This window comes from Amphiura filiformis, chromosome 4, assembly GCF_039555335.1.
Source record: "Amphiura filiformis chromosome 4, Afil_fr2py, whole genome shotgun sequence".
Taxonomy (NCBI): Eukaryota; Metazoa; Echinodermata; class Ophiuroidea; order Amphilepidida; family Amphiuridae; genus Amphiura; species Amphiura filiformis.
Genome location: NC_092631.1, coordinates 19,873,747 through 19,888,938, shown reverse-complemented (window position 1 = coordinate 19,888,938; position 15,192 = coordinate 19,873,747). Strand labels below are relative to the sequence as shown.

General features: G+C 38.3%; 2 protein-coding genes across 2 annotated transcripts; both read left to right on the top strand.

Annotated features, from left to right (window-relative positions):
* The first annotated feature begins 13,157 nt into the window (after window positions 1–13,157).
* On the top strand, window positions 13,158–13,760 carry LOC140150032 (craniofacial development protein 2-like). Its single transcript, XM_072172036.1, has one exon. It carries the CDS (start codon window positions 13,158–13,160, stop codon window positions 13,758–13,760), a length of 603 nt encoding a protein of 200 aa, XP_072028137.1.
* Window positions 13,761–14,547: 787 nt separating this feature from the next.
* On the top strand, window positions 14,548–14,928 carry LOC140150031 (uncharacterized). The gene has a single exon (XM_072172035.1). The coding sequence runs from the start codon at window positions 14,548–14,550 to the stop codon at window positions 14,926–14,928; it is 381 nt and encodes a 126-aa protein (XP_072028136.1).
* The last annotated feature ends 264 nt before the right edge of the window (window positions 14,929–15,192 follow it).

Below are 15,192 nucleotides of genomic sequence, written 5' to 3'. Positions count from 1 at the left end.
AAATTTTCGCCCAGACGTATTGAGGGCGATAGTCATGTTAGCCAGACGGAGAATGGCTGGATATGCCGGGCATGTCAAATTGCTGAGTTAAGGCTGATAATCACCTTTCTGTATAGGTAATAAGCTAGTATATTTCGTGTACCAGTTGGTTATAACAAACAAATTAGTATCATATTGAATATATTAAGTGTATAAACTTTGAAATTTACGTGAATTTGAAGAGCAGAGCTTCGAAATCTAGCTAAGTCAGGTGGTGCGAAATTCTGCTGCGTGACCCCTTCTGCGTGGTAGAATTATATTCATAAAACATTGATTTTAACAGATATCATGGGCAGCCAACCACGATTTATCAGCATTTAAAAGATATGTTCATTAACAAAGATAAATAATAAAGAGTACAAATGACAATTAACTAGTAATCAAGCTTTTTCCTGAACACATGATATGTCAACATGTGACCATATTAGTCAGATTTACCATAAATGTTTGGAGTATTGGTGCACGGCTTGCACATAGTCGTAGTTAACTGTGCATTTCTTTACCTCCGTATTGCAAAATGTCATTTCATATCAAATTAGTAGACTTTCTTTGAAAAAGCATATCACTGGTGCCTGATGGGAAATACCTGTCCGCCATTTCATAAACTGGATCGTTTTCGCCTGGTTTGTGCCCAGATGTATTGAGGGCGTGCTATGCTCTCATTGAACAGGCAAAGTTCGCAAAACTAACAACGTTGTTATTTGCCAATCTCAATTATAAACATGATCCAAGGGATCGAACATGAATTATTCATAACGGATCGATAACTGGCCTCATTTTCTATCTAGTAAACAAGCGGAATTTTCCATAGGTTTTGCGTTGCTAATAGAACAACCGTGAATTTAGTGTCACTGTGTCTCAATGCATAAAAGCCCCTAATTAGCATAAAGTATGCTAATTAGTACCCAAAATATGGTATTCCCTACCTTTTGGACCATTTCGCCTACCAACATACATTGGCTTAATTTAGGGTAAGAAATTCATTTTTGGGATTGTTTTGGGAATCCGTGGGACCGTGGCCATTTTGACCCTCAAATCGAAGTTTGAGCTACAAACTAAGTGACATATCAATTTGTGCTAATATTGCTGGGAAACTCATTTCTGACACTGTTTATGTGATAGGAGGTTATTTGAAAAGGGTACAAGGGTTTTTAAATGTGAATTATTCCATGGTACCTGTCATTGGCTATATATTAAAATATACCTTAATTTTAGCACAATTTGGGACACACTTGATAATGCATGTTTGGTGTTTTGAATTACTATTTTCAGTCTACTCTATTGATAATGATAGCAGCAAGCGATATTTGACCAGTATGGATACACATAACACGAATTTGTTTTAATTTTCAGTCGGTCAGAGATGAACCAATTACGGATCCAGCAGCATCTGTAAAATCATGTGGGCAACTTAAAAATGAGAAGCTTGTTATACAGTCATGGACAAAAGTTTGGAATATTTTTATTTTTGTATCAAATTCAGTTTTCAAACATATTAGGAACATATTTATTGTTCTGGAGTAGTGCTCAGTTGAATTTAACTGAAAGTTATGAATGTCATTTGATGTTTACATCACACAGTTTGTCAATTAAACAAAGAATTACCTGAGGAAGCGCATTACAATGGAAGGATCACACAATCGCAACAATTTTTGGCGGTCTCTTTGTATCACAAAATGAAATTAAAGACACTAGAAAACTTTATTGTTTAAACAAAAACTTAAATTCTCACTGTGATTTGTTCAGGTAAGTCTCTTGCTTGAGAAAACACATCTCAATATTTGGTGTGTCCACCCTTATCAGCTCAAGGTCATTTAGGCAACGTGACATTCCCTCGTCCAGGTTTGCCAAGGTCCCTTGTGGAATATCTCGCCAGAAAGCAATGATGGCGGGTCTATGTTCCTGCAGGGTGATTGGTTGGTTGTCCGTGTTACCTATCCTGCGGGATACTTCTGCCCATAAGTTCTCTATTGGACTCATATCCGGGCTCAAAGCGGAGCAGTCCAGATGTTCTATATTCTCATTTTCAAGGAATTCCCTCACGCGTAGGGTTCTGTGCGCCGTGGTGTTGTCATCTTAGATCACGAAATTGTTCCCGAAGTCTCTTCTTGCAAAACGGAAGCATAACTGTATCAGCAGTAAAAAAACGATGCCCGATGGTTCATTGGTCAGGAATAAGAAGCCTTTGTCCTACAAAGGTATTGTGTAATATGGAATGGTACCTAAGACCTTGGCAGACACCCGTGATCCATTTTGCATGTCTTACGGGTCATTGATGGTAAGAAATCTGCACTTAAAAAACAGGGTTATGCAAAAAAATAAAAATATTCCAAACTTTTGTCCATGACTGTATATATGAAACTGCTGAAAGATATCTCGGATATCTGTGAATATGCTGATTTGTCTAGCTTTGTACTAGTAGATGATATTCCTTGTTGTGGCGGTGATGCGAGCAGTGCAGTAGTAGATAGAGCCAAAGAAATCTAAGCATGCCGTATGACATAAAAAAAACTGTAGAAGCGCTGCCAACCAACAGAAAATGAATCAGGCAAGCTAGGAGAACGGCTGAGAGGACTACATACCAAAACAGGATAGTGAAAACAAGGTGAATGAGCTCCCTTCATTATATAATGACCTAATCCGATCAACAGAAAGGATATCAAAGATCAAGAGCAGGATATTCAACTCCATCAGTTCATCATTGGATCCCTCCTGGTGATGATGTGTGTTGTACACATCGACATTTTGCGGTAAATATCTCAATATATTTGTGTTGAATAACAGTTTAAATCTACTTTGCTTGTTTATCTACCAACCAAATGAGCATACACAGTGATATCAGGCGAATAAGCTCTGGCATGGTTTGTGAATCCCAAGGGACAACAACTGCAAATAAGGACTCTTCTGAAACAAAGTGCTTCTTTTGTTGGGAGTCTAGAGACAAGAGGATCTTAATTTTTTGGTACAAGCAGTCAAGATTCTGTGAAGGGATATTCTGGATAAAAAAACAGATGTTTTCAGACTCTTTCTAAAATACTTTTTTGTTCCAGCATTGAAATCTGTCCTACATAATGCTGTTAGATGGAACTTTCATCGTTATCGCTACATACTGCAGTTACTGTTCATTTTCCTATACACAATACACAGTGCTCTCACCATTGACGTGTGATCAGTGTATGTTACAGGCAGTGTTGTAGTCGAGTCCTAAATGTCCGAGTCCGAGTCATTGGTGTTCGAGTCCGAGTCCGAGTCCGAGTCCCTGCCAATTTCTGATGTCCGAGTCCGAGTCCTCAATGTCCGAGTCCGAGTCCTTATGTATCAAATTCAAGCCTATAGGCTTTTCACCATTTATATTAAAGGGATCAACCGGTCGTGTTATGTTTTGCCCCATTATCATTGTTTATTAATTAATAAACATACCTGGTTCGAGTCCGAGTCCGAGTCCTTGAAAAAAGGACTCGAGTCCGGACTCGAGTCCGAGTCCAGGACTCGAGTCCTCCAACACTGGTTACAGGTATATGGCATATAAGGATATCTACACGAAATGTTCATTTGTGCCTATGTAGGTGGGGCACTCGATGTAAAATGTGCTGTGACGAGTGGCCACTTTATATACGCGTGGATAAACTCAATTTTGACCCTTTGACTTAAAACTGCCGCCACATTTGTAATTTAAATTCTTTTTCATTCACGTTTTCACCGAATACCCTTAAAACGATGATCGTTAAGAATTTGTAACAACAATTTGAACCAGACTTTTTAATTCTGAGATATGAAACTTTGAAATTGGGTAAAGTTGTTTTTGGACTTTGTATAAACAGTCAGGGTGCCGCGGTAATGTTATTCAAGGAAGTGGAGCAGAGTTATATAACTCCTCGGTACTGTTAAGGGAAGGGGTATGAACGTTTGGACAGTATTTATTTTGGGACATTAGCGCACATCAGACATATCGAATTGCTTTCTGAATACGAAGAATGTCCTTCTGATATCAAATAATTTTTGAAATTCGCAATTTAATACACATTTTATGGCAAATCATTCAAAATCGATATTTTTGATATTTAACAGTACTCGAAGTAAACTTTATAAATCTGATGATTTATACTTAAAGTGTATGTAGGTGGGATGCAAAGCCGACGATCAATTGAAAATTTTGACCTTTCGTATTGAAGATATGGATTTTTTTTCCCAAAACACCAAACAAAAATAAGGTCTTTTTGGGAAAAAATCCATATCTTCAATATGAAAGGTCAAAATTTTCAATTGACCGTCGGCTTTTCCTCCCAACTACATACACTTTAAAATATATCATTAGATTTATATAATTTACTTCGAGGACTGTTATATATCAAAATTTGAAAAATATCAAATTTTTATAATTTGTCATAAAATTTGTATTATATTGTGATTTTCAAAAATGAAAATTATTTGATACCAGAAAGACATGCTTCGTATCCAGAATGCAATTCGATACGTCTGAGGTGCTCTCATGTCCCACAAAAAATACTGTCGAAACGCAATAAACGCTCATTCTAAATCCCTTAAATAATGTTAAAAAATGAGGCCGGTAACGTTTCGACGGCAAACATTTTTTTAAACTGGCACTCTCCCATATTGCATTGCTGTGCCCCTATAGATGAATGCAATTTTTGAATATATCACCTTGCATTACAACGTTCACGCGGTACATATGCATTATTCCAGAGATGTCAAAGAACAGGGACAAAGACCGGGATCGTAATTCTATAGAATATATATATATATCAGACTGTTCACTCGCACCTGTAAGATTAGTATCTTTGAAAAAGGATAAATTGTATTCTATTTATGCCTGGAATTTATGATTGCAGACATACACACGATATATTCAAAAATTATATTATGTTGCTATGGTAGTCTAATCCTGTTACATCATCACTTCTACGACGAATAAACACGCTCAAAGTGTAATGTTGATAATAGATTTAGAACGATAAAGTGCCAACGATCTCGATGATGAAAGTTTTGAAAAGTTCATGTAAACTGACCTTTATCAGCTGGTATTGTTATTAAATGCTTAAGCACTTCGGGTTGTTTGCAATGATATTTCTACAATCTATATAAATAAAAGGAAAGTGTACAAAATTTTGGTTCCCTCTCGCAACAAGACCATGTTATCGTTCAACTCCAAAAGTGGAACACTTGGTCATCTTAATATGACTTAAACTATAGGCTACTTTATTTGTCATGAAATGAGAGATAAATAGTAGTTTATTTGATTTGGTCAGGGTTTTGGAATAAATTTATAGACTAGACAACACCGGCAGTCTTATTATCACTAGATATACACTTTGGCAACTAGCCAAAGCTTCCTGGAAGTATTATGCATTGAATATGGAGACAGATTATTTTATCAGTACAGGCAACTACTCTGACTAACATCCCTGCTCTAACACAAACATTCCTCTACTCTACTGTTTCAACTTGTTGGGCAATCTGGGAGGAATGACCTTATAACCCACATGAAGCTCTGTTACCAAATTTGCTGCCAGTGGTTTCCCCGTACTTTTACGGGGATAAGTGTACGGGGATCATTCTTTTAGTGTGTTTAAGCAGGATTGGAGTTAGTTAGATACACATGGGTTTGAAGTATTACATGGGGGGGTGTGGGTGGGTGTGGAGGTAGGTGATGGTTCTAATCAAAACAAGAATTCCTGAAAAACATTGGTGTCAGTTCCAATTTACAATGTAATTATTATTTGAATGTAATGTTAAAGATGGAATTGCATGAGAAGTTTTGCACTGCAACACTGACAGGAACATTTAGTGGTAGTTCATTTATCATTAAATAATTATACACTTACATACGTGTTTTGGCGCAGCGTCAGCCTTCTATTCTAGCTAAAAACATTTTTTAAATAAAAAAATATGCAAATGAGGTAGCTAATTTGCACATTTTGCGACAAAAATCACATGGGATCTTAAGACTGCCCTTACCACCATCCCACCAAGTTAAATCTCTATACGCCTCACCAGTTCCAAAAATGTCAAATAGCCTTTTAAAAATAAACAAATATGCAAATGAGGTGGCTAATTTGAATATTTTGCGACAAAAATCACGTGGGATCTTAAGACTGCCTCTTTACCACCACCATACCAAGTTACATCTATATACCCCCTACCAGTTCCGAAAAAATGGCAAAAAGCGTTTTTAAAAAATTAAAAAAAGGGAAATGAGGTGGCTGATTTGCATATTTTGTGACAAAAATAGCATCACCCCACCAAATTACATTTCTATATAGTTCCGAAAAATGGCCAAAAGCAATTCGACAAATAAAAAAATAGGCACATGTGGTGACTAATTTGCATATCTTGCGACAAAAATTGCATCGGATCTTACGACTGCCGCTTACCACAACCTCATTTTCGAAATGGCAAAAAAAAACACCCAAAAATAATTTTTAAGTTAAATATGCAAATTAGCTACCTAATTTGCGCCAAAAACTGCATCAAGTCTTAGGGCAGCCACTTACCACCACCCTACCAATACACCTCACCAGCTCCGAGAAACTAACCTGGAAGCCGAAGGCATTTAAAAACAAAGTTCACACAATACAAAATGCATAAGACCACATTATAGCATAAGGCAATTTATAAGTCATTTTAAATGATTTTAAATTTGACATATAAAATTTGTCTATAACACAGGGAGATATAAAATGTAGGGATTTGGGTACTTTTTGTTCAATTTTCACAGAAATTGAAGGATTTTGACCTATGTTTTTGTTTGTCTGTTTACCCGTGGGTCGCTGAAACAAAGAATTATATTAATTAAGGGCAGAGTAATAGGAGAGAACATGGACCTTTTCGAGCTTCATTATTTCTGAATTGTATGTCCAAAGTATATAAAACTATACATTTTTGGAAAGGAAATGAGTCAAGGAATCCCATGGTGACGTCAGATTTGTTCAAAAATCTCAAGTTTTTGAGAAAATCACAAAAATTCGCTTTTTTACCCCAATTTTTTTGTGACAACTAAGAAAAAAATCCGTTCGGAGTAAAAAAAAAATCAGTTAGCTTTTCATGAAGAAGAGACATGAACTTAGGGAAGGGTTTTTTTAATTTTTTTGAAATCCGTCTCTTTTTTCGAAATATTGAAAAAACATGTGAAAAAAGCCATTTTGTCACTCTATTAAGCTAAAAAACTGCACATAATGGTGTATATTTTTGTTTAAAACAAATATTTTGAAAAAATGAAAAAACCTTCCCTAGACTTTGATGTACTCTAAAGGATAGTGCAAAATGTTTACCCTTAGCTTGCATATTTTTCGAGTTATCTTGTCACAAAAATCGCACAATATTGTCAAAAGTGAACTCTGAGAAATCGACGTTTTAGTAAAAAAATGTCAAAATTCTGCACAAAACGTCCTTAAATTTTAAAACGGTAAGACTTTCACACTTGTAAAAGCTGTATCTGGTGCATGGTCTAAATATGCATCATTTTGACTGCGTTGGACATACGCGCAGAGTTGCGCCGCGTCACGCGACGCGAATCGCGCGCGTAATCACAATATTTCGCATTCTCGCATTTCTGACTCATTATTTCCCGCCAATTTACTAAGCTGTCTTGAGCCATGTGACTCAAGTTGTAATTTATCAGTTTCAAGTTAAAGAATACATCTTAGTGTTGATAAATATCAAAAAATCTCAAATTCGGTCGTAGACGAATGTGTCTTCCATTACTCTGGCCTTAAATCACCTAATTTATAATTAATAAAGGACAAAGAAAGATAAAAGCAAAAGTATGCTTCATTTAGTTAAAACAATAGTAACATCCCTTTACGGGAAATTTCGAAATACATGCGTCCGTGTATTACGGCCAGTGTATTGGTACCCATCAATGTCGACTGAGTATGGACAAGAATACCCCCATCAAAATGCAGTTTATCACCCCCCCTTTATTAGTAGATTTACGTAATTAAAGGTTATAAAACTATAAATTGTAGTCATTTCAAAAGAATCTAATGTTGAATATTTGAGAAGCAGACGTTTCATTTGACTACAAAGCCGTTCATTTCGAGACACCCTGTAGAAGTAGAACACATTGTAAACTCAACCCAGAAAGTATCGAAACGATTATAGATGGTCAGATATATTTAATGCATATAAAGCGCAGCTAATTTTTCCTGCGCATTTTGTTGCTCTACGATATTTGGTCGAGTTATGGGCGCTTGAGTGGCTTCAAGTCGGATTTTGAAAGTTGCACTTAGCTCCTATTCAAGCCAAATGCGTTCGTCGTGTACACACACACACACACACACACCCCCCCCCCCCCACACACACACACAAAATCAAGACAAAGGACACCAATGTGCTCTGTTTACTTAACCATGAACTTTACTTTATTTTACTACTTCGACTTCCAACTTCAATACTTCCTACCCTTTACTTATCTCTGACTTATCTCATGAACTCTTTCTGCTGACATCTCAATACTTGGTGTGCCCACCATCACTGTCTATCACTGCCTGGATTCGTCGTCGCATGCTCTGCACAAGATGACTTATCTTTCCTTGGTCAATGTCTCGCCATTTCCTGAGCAGAATGCGCCGAAGGCCTTCTAAGGTGGTGTCAGGCTTCAATTCCTTGTTAGCTTTCCTTTTAAGAGTGTCCCACAAGTGTTCTAGTGGATTAAGGTCAGGGCTCTTTGCAGGCCAGTCGAGAGTATCCACCACCTCTGTTTCCAAGAACTCTCTGGTTAGGGCTGCAACATGTGGTCTGACGTTGTCATGCATTAAGTGGAATCCATCGACTACAGCTGCAGCGTACGGTACAACTATCGGACGCAGAACTTTATCAATGTATACCTGCGCTGTTATGCTACCTCTGAGAATGCACTTATCCCAGCCCACACCATCAAGCTTCCACCTCCATAAGGTTCTTGCTCTTGGAATACAGCGCATTTGGCTTGTATATATGAAGTGTTTTAAAACCTAAAAGGTTCAACTCGGTTCTTAAATAAAAATGGATTCTTTTCTCTGTTGCACTTTTTTTTACTCACCCTGTGCAACCGGAAGTCGACATCGATGACGCTTACCCATCAAGTTCAGGCACGAATATATTTATGCTGGTAACCATTACTTTATTTATCTATTTTTTCATAAAATATTTTATGGTTAAACTTGTCAGATGTGTCACAGGAAGTCAGTCGGTCACGGTCAATGTCGTGGGAGCAACTGCACACATACTCAGTCGATAAAAGAAGGAAACCCTGAATATTCAGAAACAGAGTGGATGACGAGGGTATATACTTATTGTAATATTGACGAACGCCAAACATAGAAAAACCAATTAAGAAATCATATAAAAAAAACCTATTTTACGGGCCCGACCGACCCAGAATTTGTGTGTTTTTAATTTGGCTAAAATCATGTAAAATCAGCCATTTTTTGCCCAAAATTCATTATTTTGGTTGAACTATGAACTTGAGATTAAAATCTGATCTACCGGACTTACTTAGATAGGATGTGAAATATTGCCACTCATCAAAACGTAAGTCCAGTAGATGAATGACAATCTTCATAATCGTATTTTGGTTAAACATTATTTTTCAGAAAATATGTTTGTAAAAAAAATTGTCAGATTTTTTTTTATTTGTCAGTTTTTTTGCTGAAATTTTAGGATAATTTTAGCCTCAAGAAAAATAAGCGACCAACCGACCCTACTTGAAAGGTCTGTCCGCCGTAGAACAGGGCTTTTTTCGTGGCCTTATCGTAAAATCGTATATCTCATTTTCCTGAACATGTGCACGCAGTCAAAACAGCACGTTTTTTTTATCTAATTAGTATATTGTTTGTACATATTTAAATACTTTCATACTATTGTTTAGATAACATATAACAATATCCCCCCCCCCCCAATATGTGTAGTATTTTTGCTATCCAATAAATACTTTTTTCTGTATAGCGTACAATGGCATGATGATTCGGTCACGCTTGCTGGTCTCAGTATGTCGTGCCCATTGGTTACGTCCGTATTTATAAATATGTATTTATAAATAAAGTCGAAGGTAGCTGTATACAGGGTGTCCCAATAAAACCCTCATTGTGCCCTCTTTTTTTCCTATTTCTGAAAAGTTGATCAAATGTATTTTGGAATGTAAAGAAACCTTAAATCGTTAGCTTTAATAAACAAAACAATTATTTCAATCGGCTAACAATTTTTGAAGATATGCCCTCTTTAAGAAATATACCCGTTTCTCTCTCTGTCCACGTTTGGCTACATCAAATATTAAAACGTTGGTTTTTTTTTAATGTAGATATTTATATAGCGCTTTATGCCGTAAACAGCCTCAAAGCGCTTTACATTTATTCCGCCGTTATTAGAATATGTCGGAACCACGTTTGCAGCCTACAAGTGGCGCAGGGTTCATCAGTACAACGACTGTGTCTACTCCTAACAGCTTCCCATTGCACCTGGGTGGGGTGAGGCAAGCGAGGCAAAGCGCCTTGCCCAAGGGCGCAACGCGGTGGTGGGACGGGGAATCGAACCCACGCCAGGGACGGATTTAAGCAGTGGCCCGGTGGCCCGGGGCCAGTGGATTTTGCGTCGGGCCAGTAAACTTCCAACAATGCTGGCCCGGTGGGCCACTAGATTTTTGAGCCTGATATAACACAAGTCATGCAACAAGTTTACAAGACAAGATATCAGTGACTGATGGTCATATTTACACACGTTTTCTGCTCTGCCTGTCACTTGGAATTTATATCTTTATTCAATGAGTTTTTTTGTATATTAATATTTATATTCTTATTCTTGCGTTGCTAATAATTAGTTGGAAATATATGGCCGCTTTTTACGATGATAGTAGGCCGATGTACTACTTAGCTCTTCCATGCGCTACATAATAATATCTGATGATGATAGCGATACCACAAATACCGCCTAGTTTGAAACTTTTGGAACTAAAAAGGGCAGGACTACTGACTGAACTTGTGTTAGTGACTACACTCTCTACATTGAGTACATTCAGTACAAAACAACATTAAAATGTTAAGGTTTGCTTGACTTTAAGGGCTCGGATAATGATGTTTCCACATATTTTTGTGGGACCTGAGAGCACATCAGACATATCGAATTACATTTTGAAAACGAGGAATATCAAATAATTTTGATTTTTTGATATTTGCGATATGATACACATTGTATGATGACATAATAAAAATTGATATAGATTTTCCCCAAAAGCACCGACAAAAAAATTGGGGTTTTGTTTTGCAGTAGAACATATTGAAAAAGCTGGGCCAGTAAATTTATTGCAGGGCCACTAGATTTGACATTTCACTGGCCCGGAGGGCCAGTAGAAAACCGAAACTTAAGTCTGTCCCTGACCCACGCACGTCGAGCAAGCTCTCAGATTATGAGTCCAAGGCCGTAACCACAGAGCCACCGTGCCCGAAACACACGGTCAATGACAAAGAACATAGCATTAGGCATTGGAACGTATTCACTATGAGCGAGCATCACCAGCTAGCCTCCAAGCATTCACAAGCATACGGCGAACAAGGAGGGTACTGAAACCTGTATTCGCCAAGGAGGCAACCAGGTAGAGGGCAAAGCAGCACGATAAACTCACTTCAGAACAGTGGCGTAGCTGCCGGGGGAAGGGTGGGGGCAATTTCCCCCCTGGCAATGCCAATTTGGGCCCCGCTCCCCCCCCCTAGCGCAGGGCAAAGTAATAAAGGAGTGAGAGAGATGGAAAAAAGGGAAAGAAAGATATAAGGTGCGGATAGAATTTGAACAGTTTTAAAATTTTGTTAAAAAATGGAACTATATTATATCAAAATGAAGTCGCTATCCCTTGTATTCCTTTTTTTTTTTTAATTTATTTATTTTTTGCTCTTTATCTTTTTCAAACCACCGAAAAAAATTGGGTCAACCTTTTTGAGGAAGGGGCGGCAAAATTTTTGTTTGGTGGATTTGGGCCCCAGCCCCATACAGGCTTGCCCCCCGGAAAAAGATCCCAGCTACGCCACTGCTTCAGAAGAACCAAGGACATACCAAACAGTCTTTTAGCCTAAAAAGAGAAAATGACACGTCGTAACAAGAAACAACAACGTAAGAAAGTAAGTAACAAAAAGGCATAAATAACCAAGCAAAAATAAGTTTAATTGCAAGTATAGCAACAGAAGTCCCATCCCACATCGATTTTGCCGACAAGTTAATAACACTTAATACAATAGCCCAAAGGCCCACCGGCCAAGCCCGTTCCCTAAATAAAGTTCGTTATTTTAAAAAGTTATCATTGTGGAATGCTTGATATTCATGCACGGTACGTGTACTCCTTTTTTTGAACTACTTCTTTGAACTAGCCAAACCTTTTCGGTGGACAGAGTGAAAAACGGGTACATTTCTTTAAAAGAGAATATCTTCAAATGTTGTGCGCTGATTGAAATATTTCTTTCGGTTTATTAAAGCTAACTAATAAAGGTTTCATTACATACCAAAATATATTTGATTAACTTTTCAATAAGGGTTCTGTTGGGGGGTTTTTGTGTGTTTTTTTTTTGACACCCTGTACTGCAATATTTATTCAAATACCAATGCAAAATTATAGATCAGAATAGATTATAACATCATTCCTGCTTACACAATACATACATGTACCACAACCTTGAAGTATACAGCATTCAACATTTCTATAGAACAATATGATTTAAACCTGTGGTAAACATATTTACATCAAACTTTAAGTGCAATTTATATTACATTGTACTATTGAACCCCCTAAACCTGTATTCTCTTATCATCGCATGATGACGGACAACAAGGAGGAGACCGTCCCTGGTAGCATAGTGCATGTAGCATGTAGTGTAGCATAGTATGTAGCATATAGCATGTAGTTTAGCATAGTGTGAGGGGACGACCGACTTGTGCGAATACGGGTAAACGTCCTGATCTACCTTCTAGTTGGCGGGGTTGTTAACTTTCTGACTAGTGCAGGAAGTTACGGACAGATCAGGGTGGCTAGGAGAGGACCGCTCATCCGCCTAGCTTACTTTTGAGCAAAACTGCATCACAATGAAGAGCCTTTACAGCACCAGGGTTAAAGCCCTGCTATTAACCAGCCACTTCTACCAATGGATCTACAACATGTAGAACAGAATGACGCAGCAACCCTAAATCCAATTGGAAGATTTGATGGTCTTCCCAAAGTTAAGACCAAAGCGGGACTAGCACCAAGTCGACCCCCAATTAGCCGGGCTGGTGTTGATAAACCATTGGGAACGGCGGCACTACTATCTGCCAAAGAAACTATAGGTATTGGAACATGGAATGTTCGAACTTTGTACCAGACTGGCAACTTTGAAATTCTATTGAACCAGATAGAGAAGTACAAATGGGAAATACTGGGAATCGCCGAAACTCATTGGATTGATTCTGGAGAATTCATTTCAAAAGGATATAAAATTCTGTGCTCCGGAAACGACTCCATACATCGTGCCGGAGTTGCAATTCTACTTAACAAGAAGGCACAAAATGCCCTCTTAGGGTACAACCCAATTTCTGCAAGACTCTTATCAGCTAGATTCCAGACCCAAAATGGCGCCATGACTGTATTACAGGTTTATGCACCCAATACAGCCGACTCAGAAGAGATGGTAGAAGAATTCTACGACCTACTACAAACTACTATCAATAAGACTCCAAAAATGACATCCTACTTGTTATGGGAGACCTAAACGCAAAAGTTGGATGTGATTGCACACAATGGGAGAACGTTATAGGAAACCATGGTTATGGGCAAAGGAACGACAGAGGAGAAAAGCTGCTCAACTTCTGTGCAGTAAACAACCTTTTTATAACCAACACAATGTTCAAGCAGAAGAAGGACAGCCGACAGTGGACATGGGAGTCGCCAGACCAAAAGACCCACAACAAAATAGACTACATTATTATCAGCAACCGGTGGAAGACCTCTGTAACCAATGCGAGGAGCTTCCCAAGCGCAGATGTAGGATCAGATCATCAACTCGTGATAACAAATCTACGCTTGAAATTCCATGCCAAAAAGAAACCAAATTACCCAAAACAATATGATATCTTCAGGCTAAAAAGCCCAGAACACAGGAAAAACTATGAGGTGGAAATAGGGGGTAGATTTGCCCCACTGCTGGAGCAACCAGACACAGATACTGAAACTATGTGGGAATGAATCAAGACAGCATTCAATGAAACATCCAAGAAAGTCCTTGGCTACAAAAAAGGACACAAAGAAAAGCCATGGATTAGCGAGGAAGTCATCCAACTGGCAAACGAACGAAGTAGAGCAAAGCAAGAAAAATAAAGGACCCAACCAAGAGAAGTAGATACAACTTCTTAAGTCGTGAAATAAAAAGAAAAGTCAAGGGATGCCGAGATCAGTGGCTCAAAGACCTTTGCAAAAAAGTTGACAATGCACATCAGGCAGCAAAGTCAAAAGAAGTGTACTCAACCATCAAGAAAATTACAAGAAAAGCCTCTATCAGAATGCAAACAGTCAAAAGTAAAGATGGACAGATTCTTACTGAATCAGAGGAAGTAAAGGATAGGTGGAAAGAAAGCTTTCAAGAACTATACAATAAAAAGAACCCAACAGATGAGGAGCTAACGCAAAGTGTTCCCCAGATGCCCAGCTGCAAGATAGAACCAGCCATCCTACGAGAGGAAATTGAAAGTGCTGTTAAAAAGATGTCAGATGGCAAAGCCCCGGGATATGACAATATCACAGCTGAAGAACTCAAAGCAGCTGGGAGCGCAGGGATCGAAATCCTACATATGCTCTGCACCAAAATATGGGACAGCGAAATCTTCCCAGATGACTGGGGAGGCTATCATCACACCAATTTACAAGAAGAAAGACAAGCTTGATTGCGGCAACTACCGAGGATCAGCTTGCTTAGCCATGCATGCAAAGTAATTACACTTATTCTACAACGCCGAATCATGAAAAGAACTGAAGAAATTCTATCAGAGTCCCAAGCAGGATTTAGACCAGGACGTTCAACCATAGACCAACTCTTCACCCTCAGGCAAATAGTTGAGAAGCATCTTGAAATGAGGAAGGCCCTTTTCTGTTGCTACATCGACTTTGAAAAAGCCTTTGACTCAGTGTGGCAGGAAGGACTTTGGAAG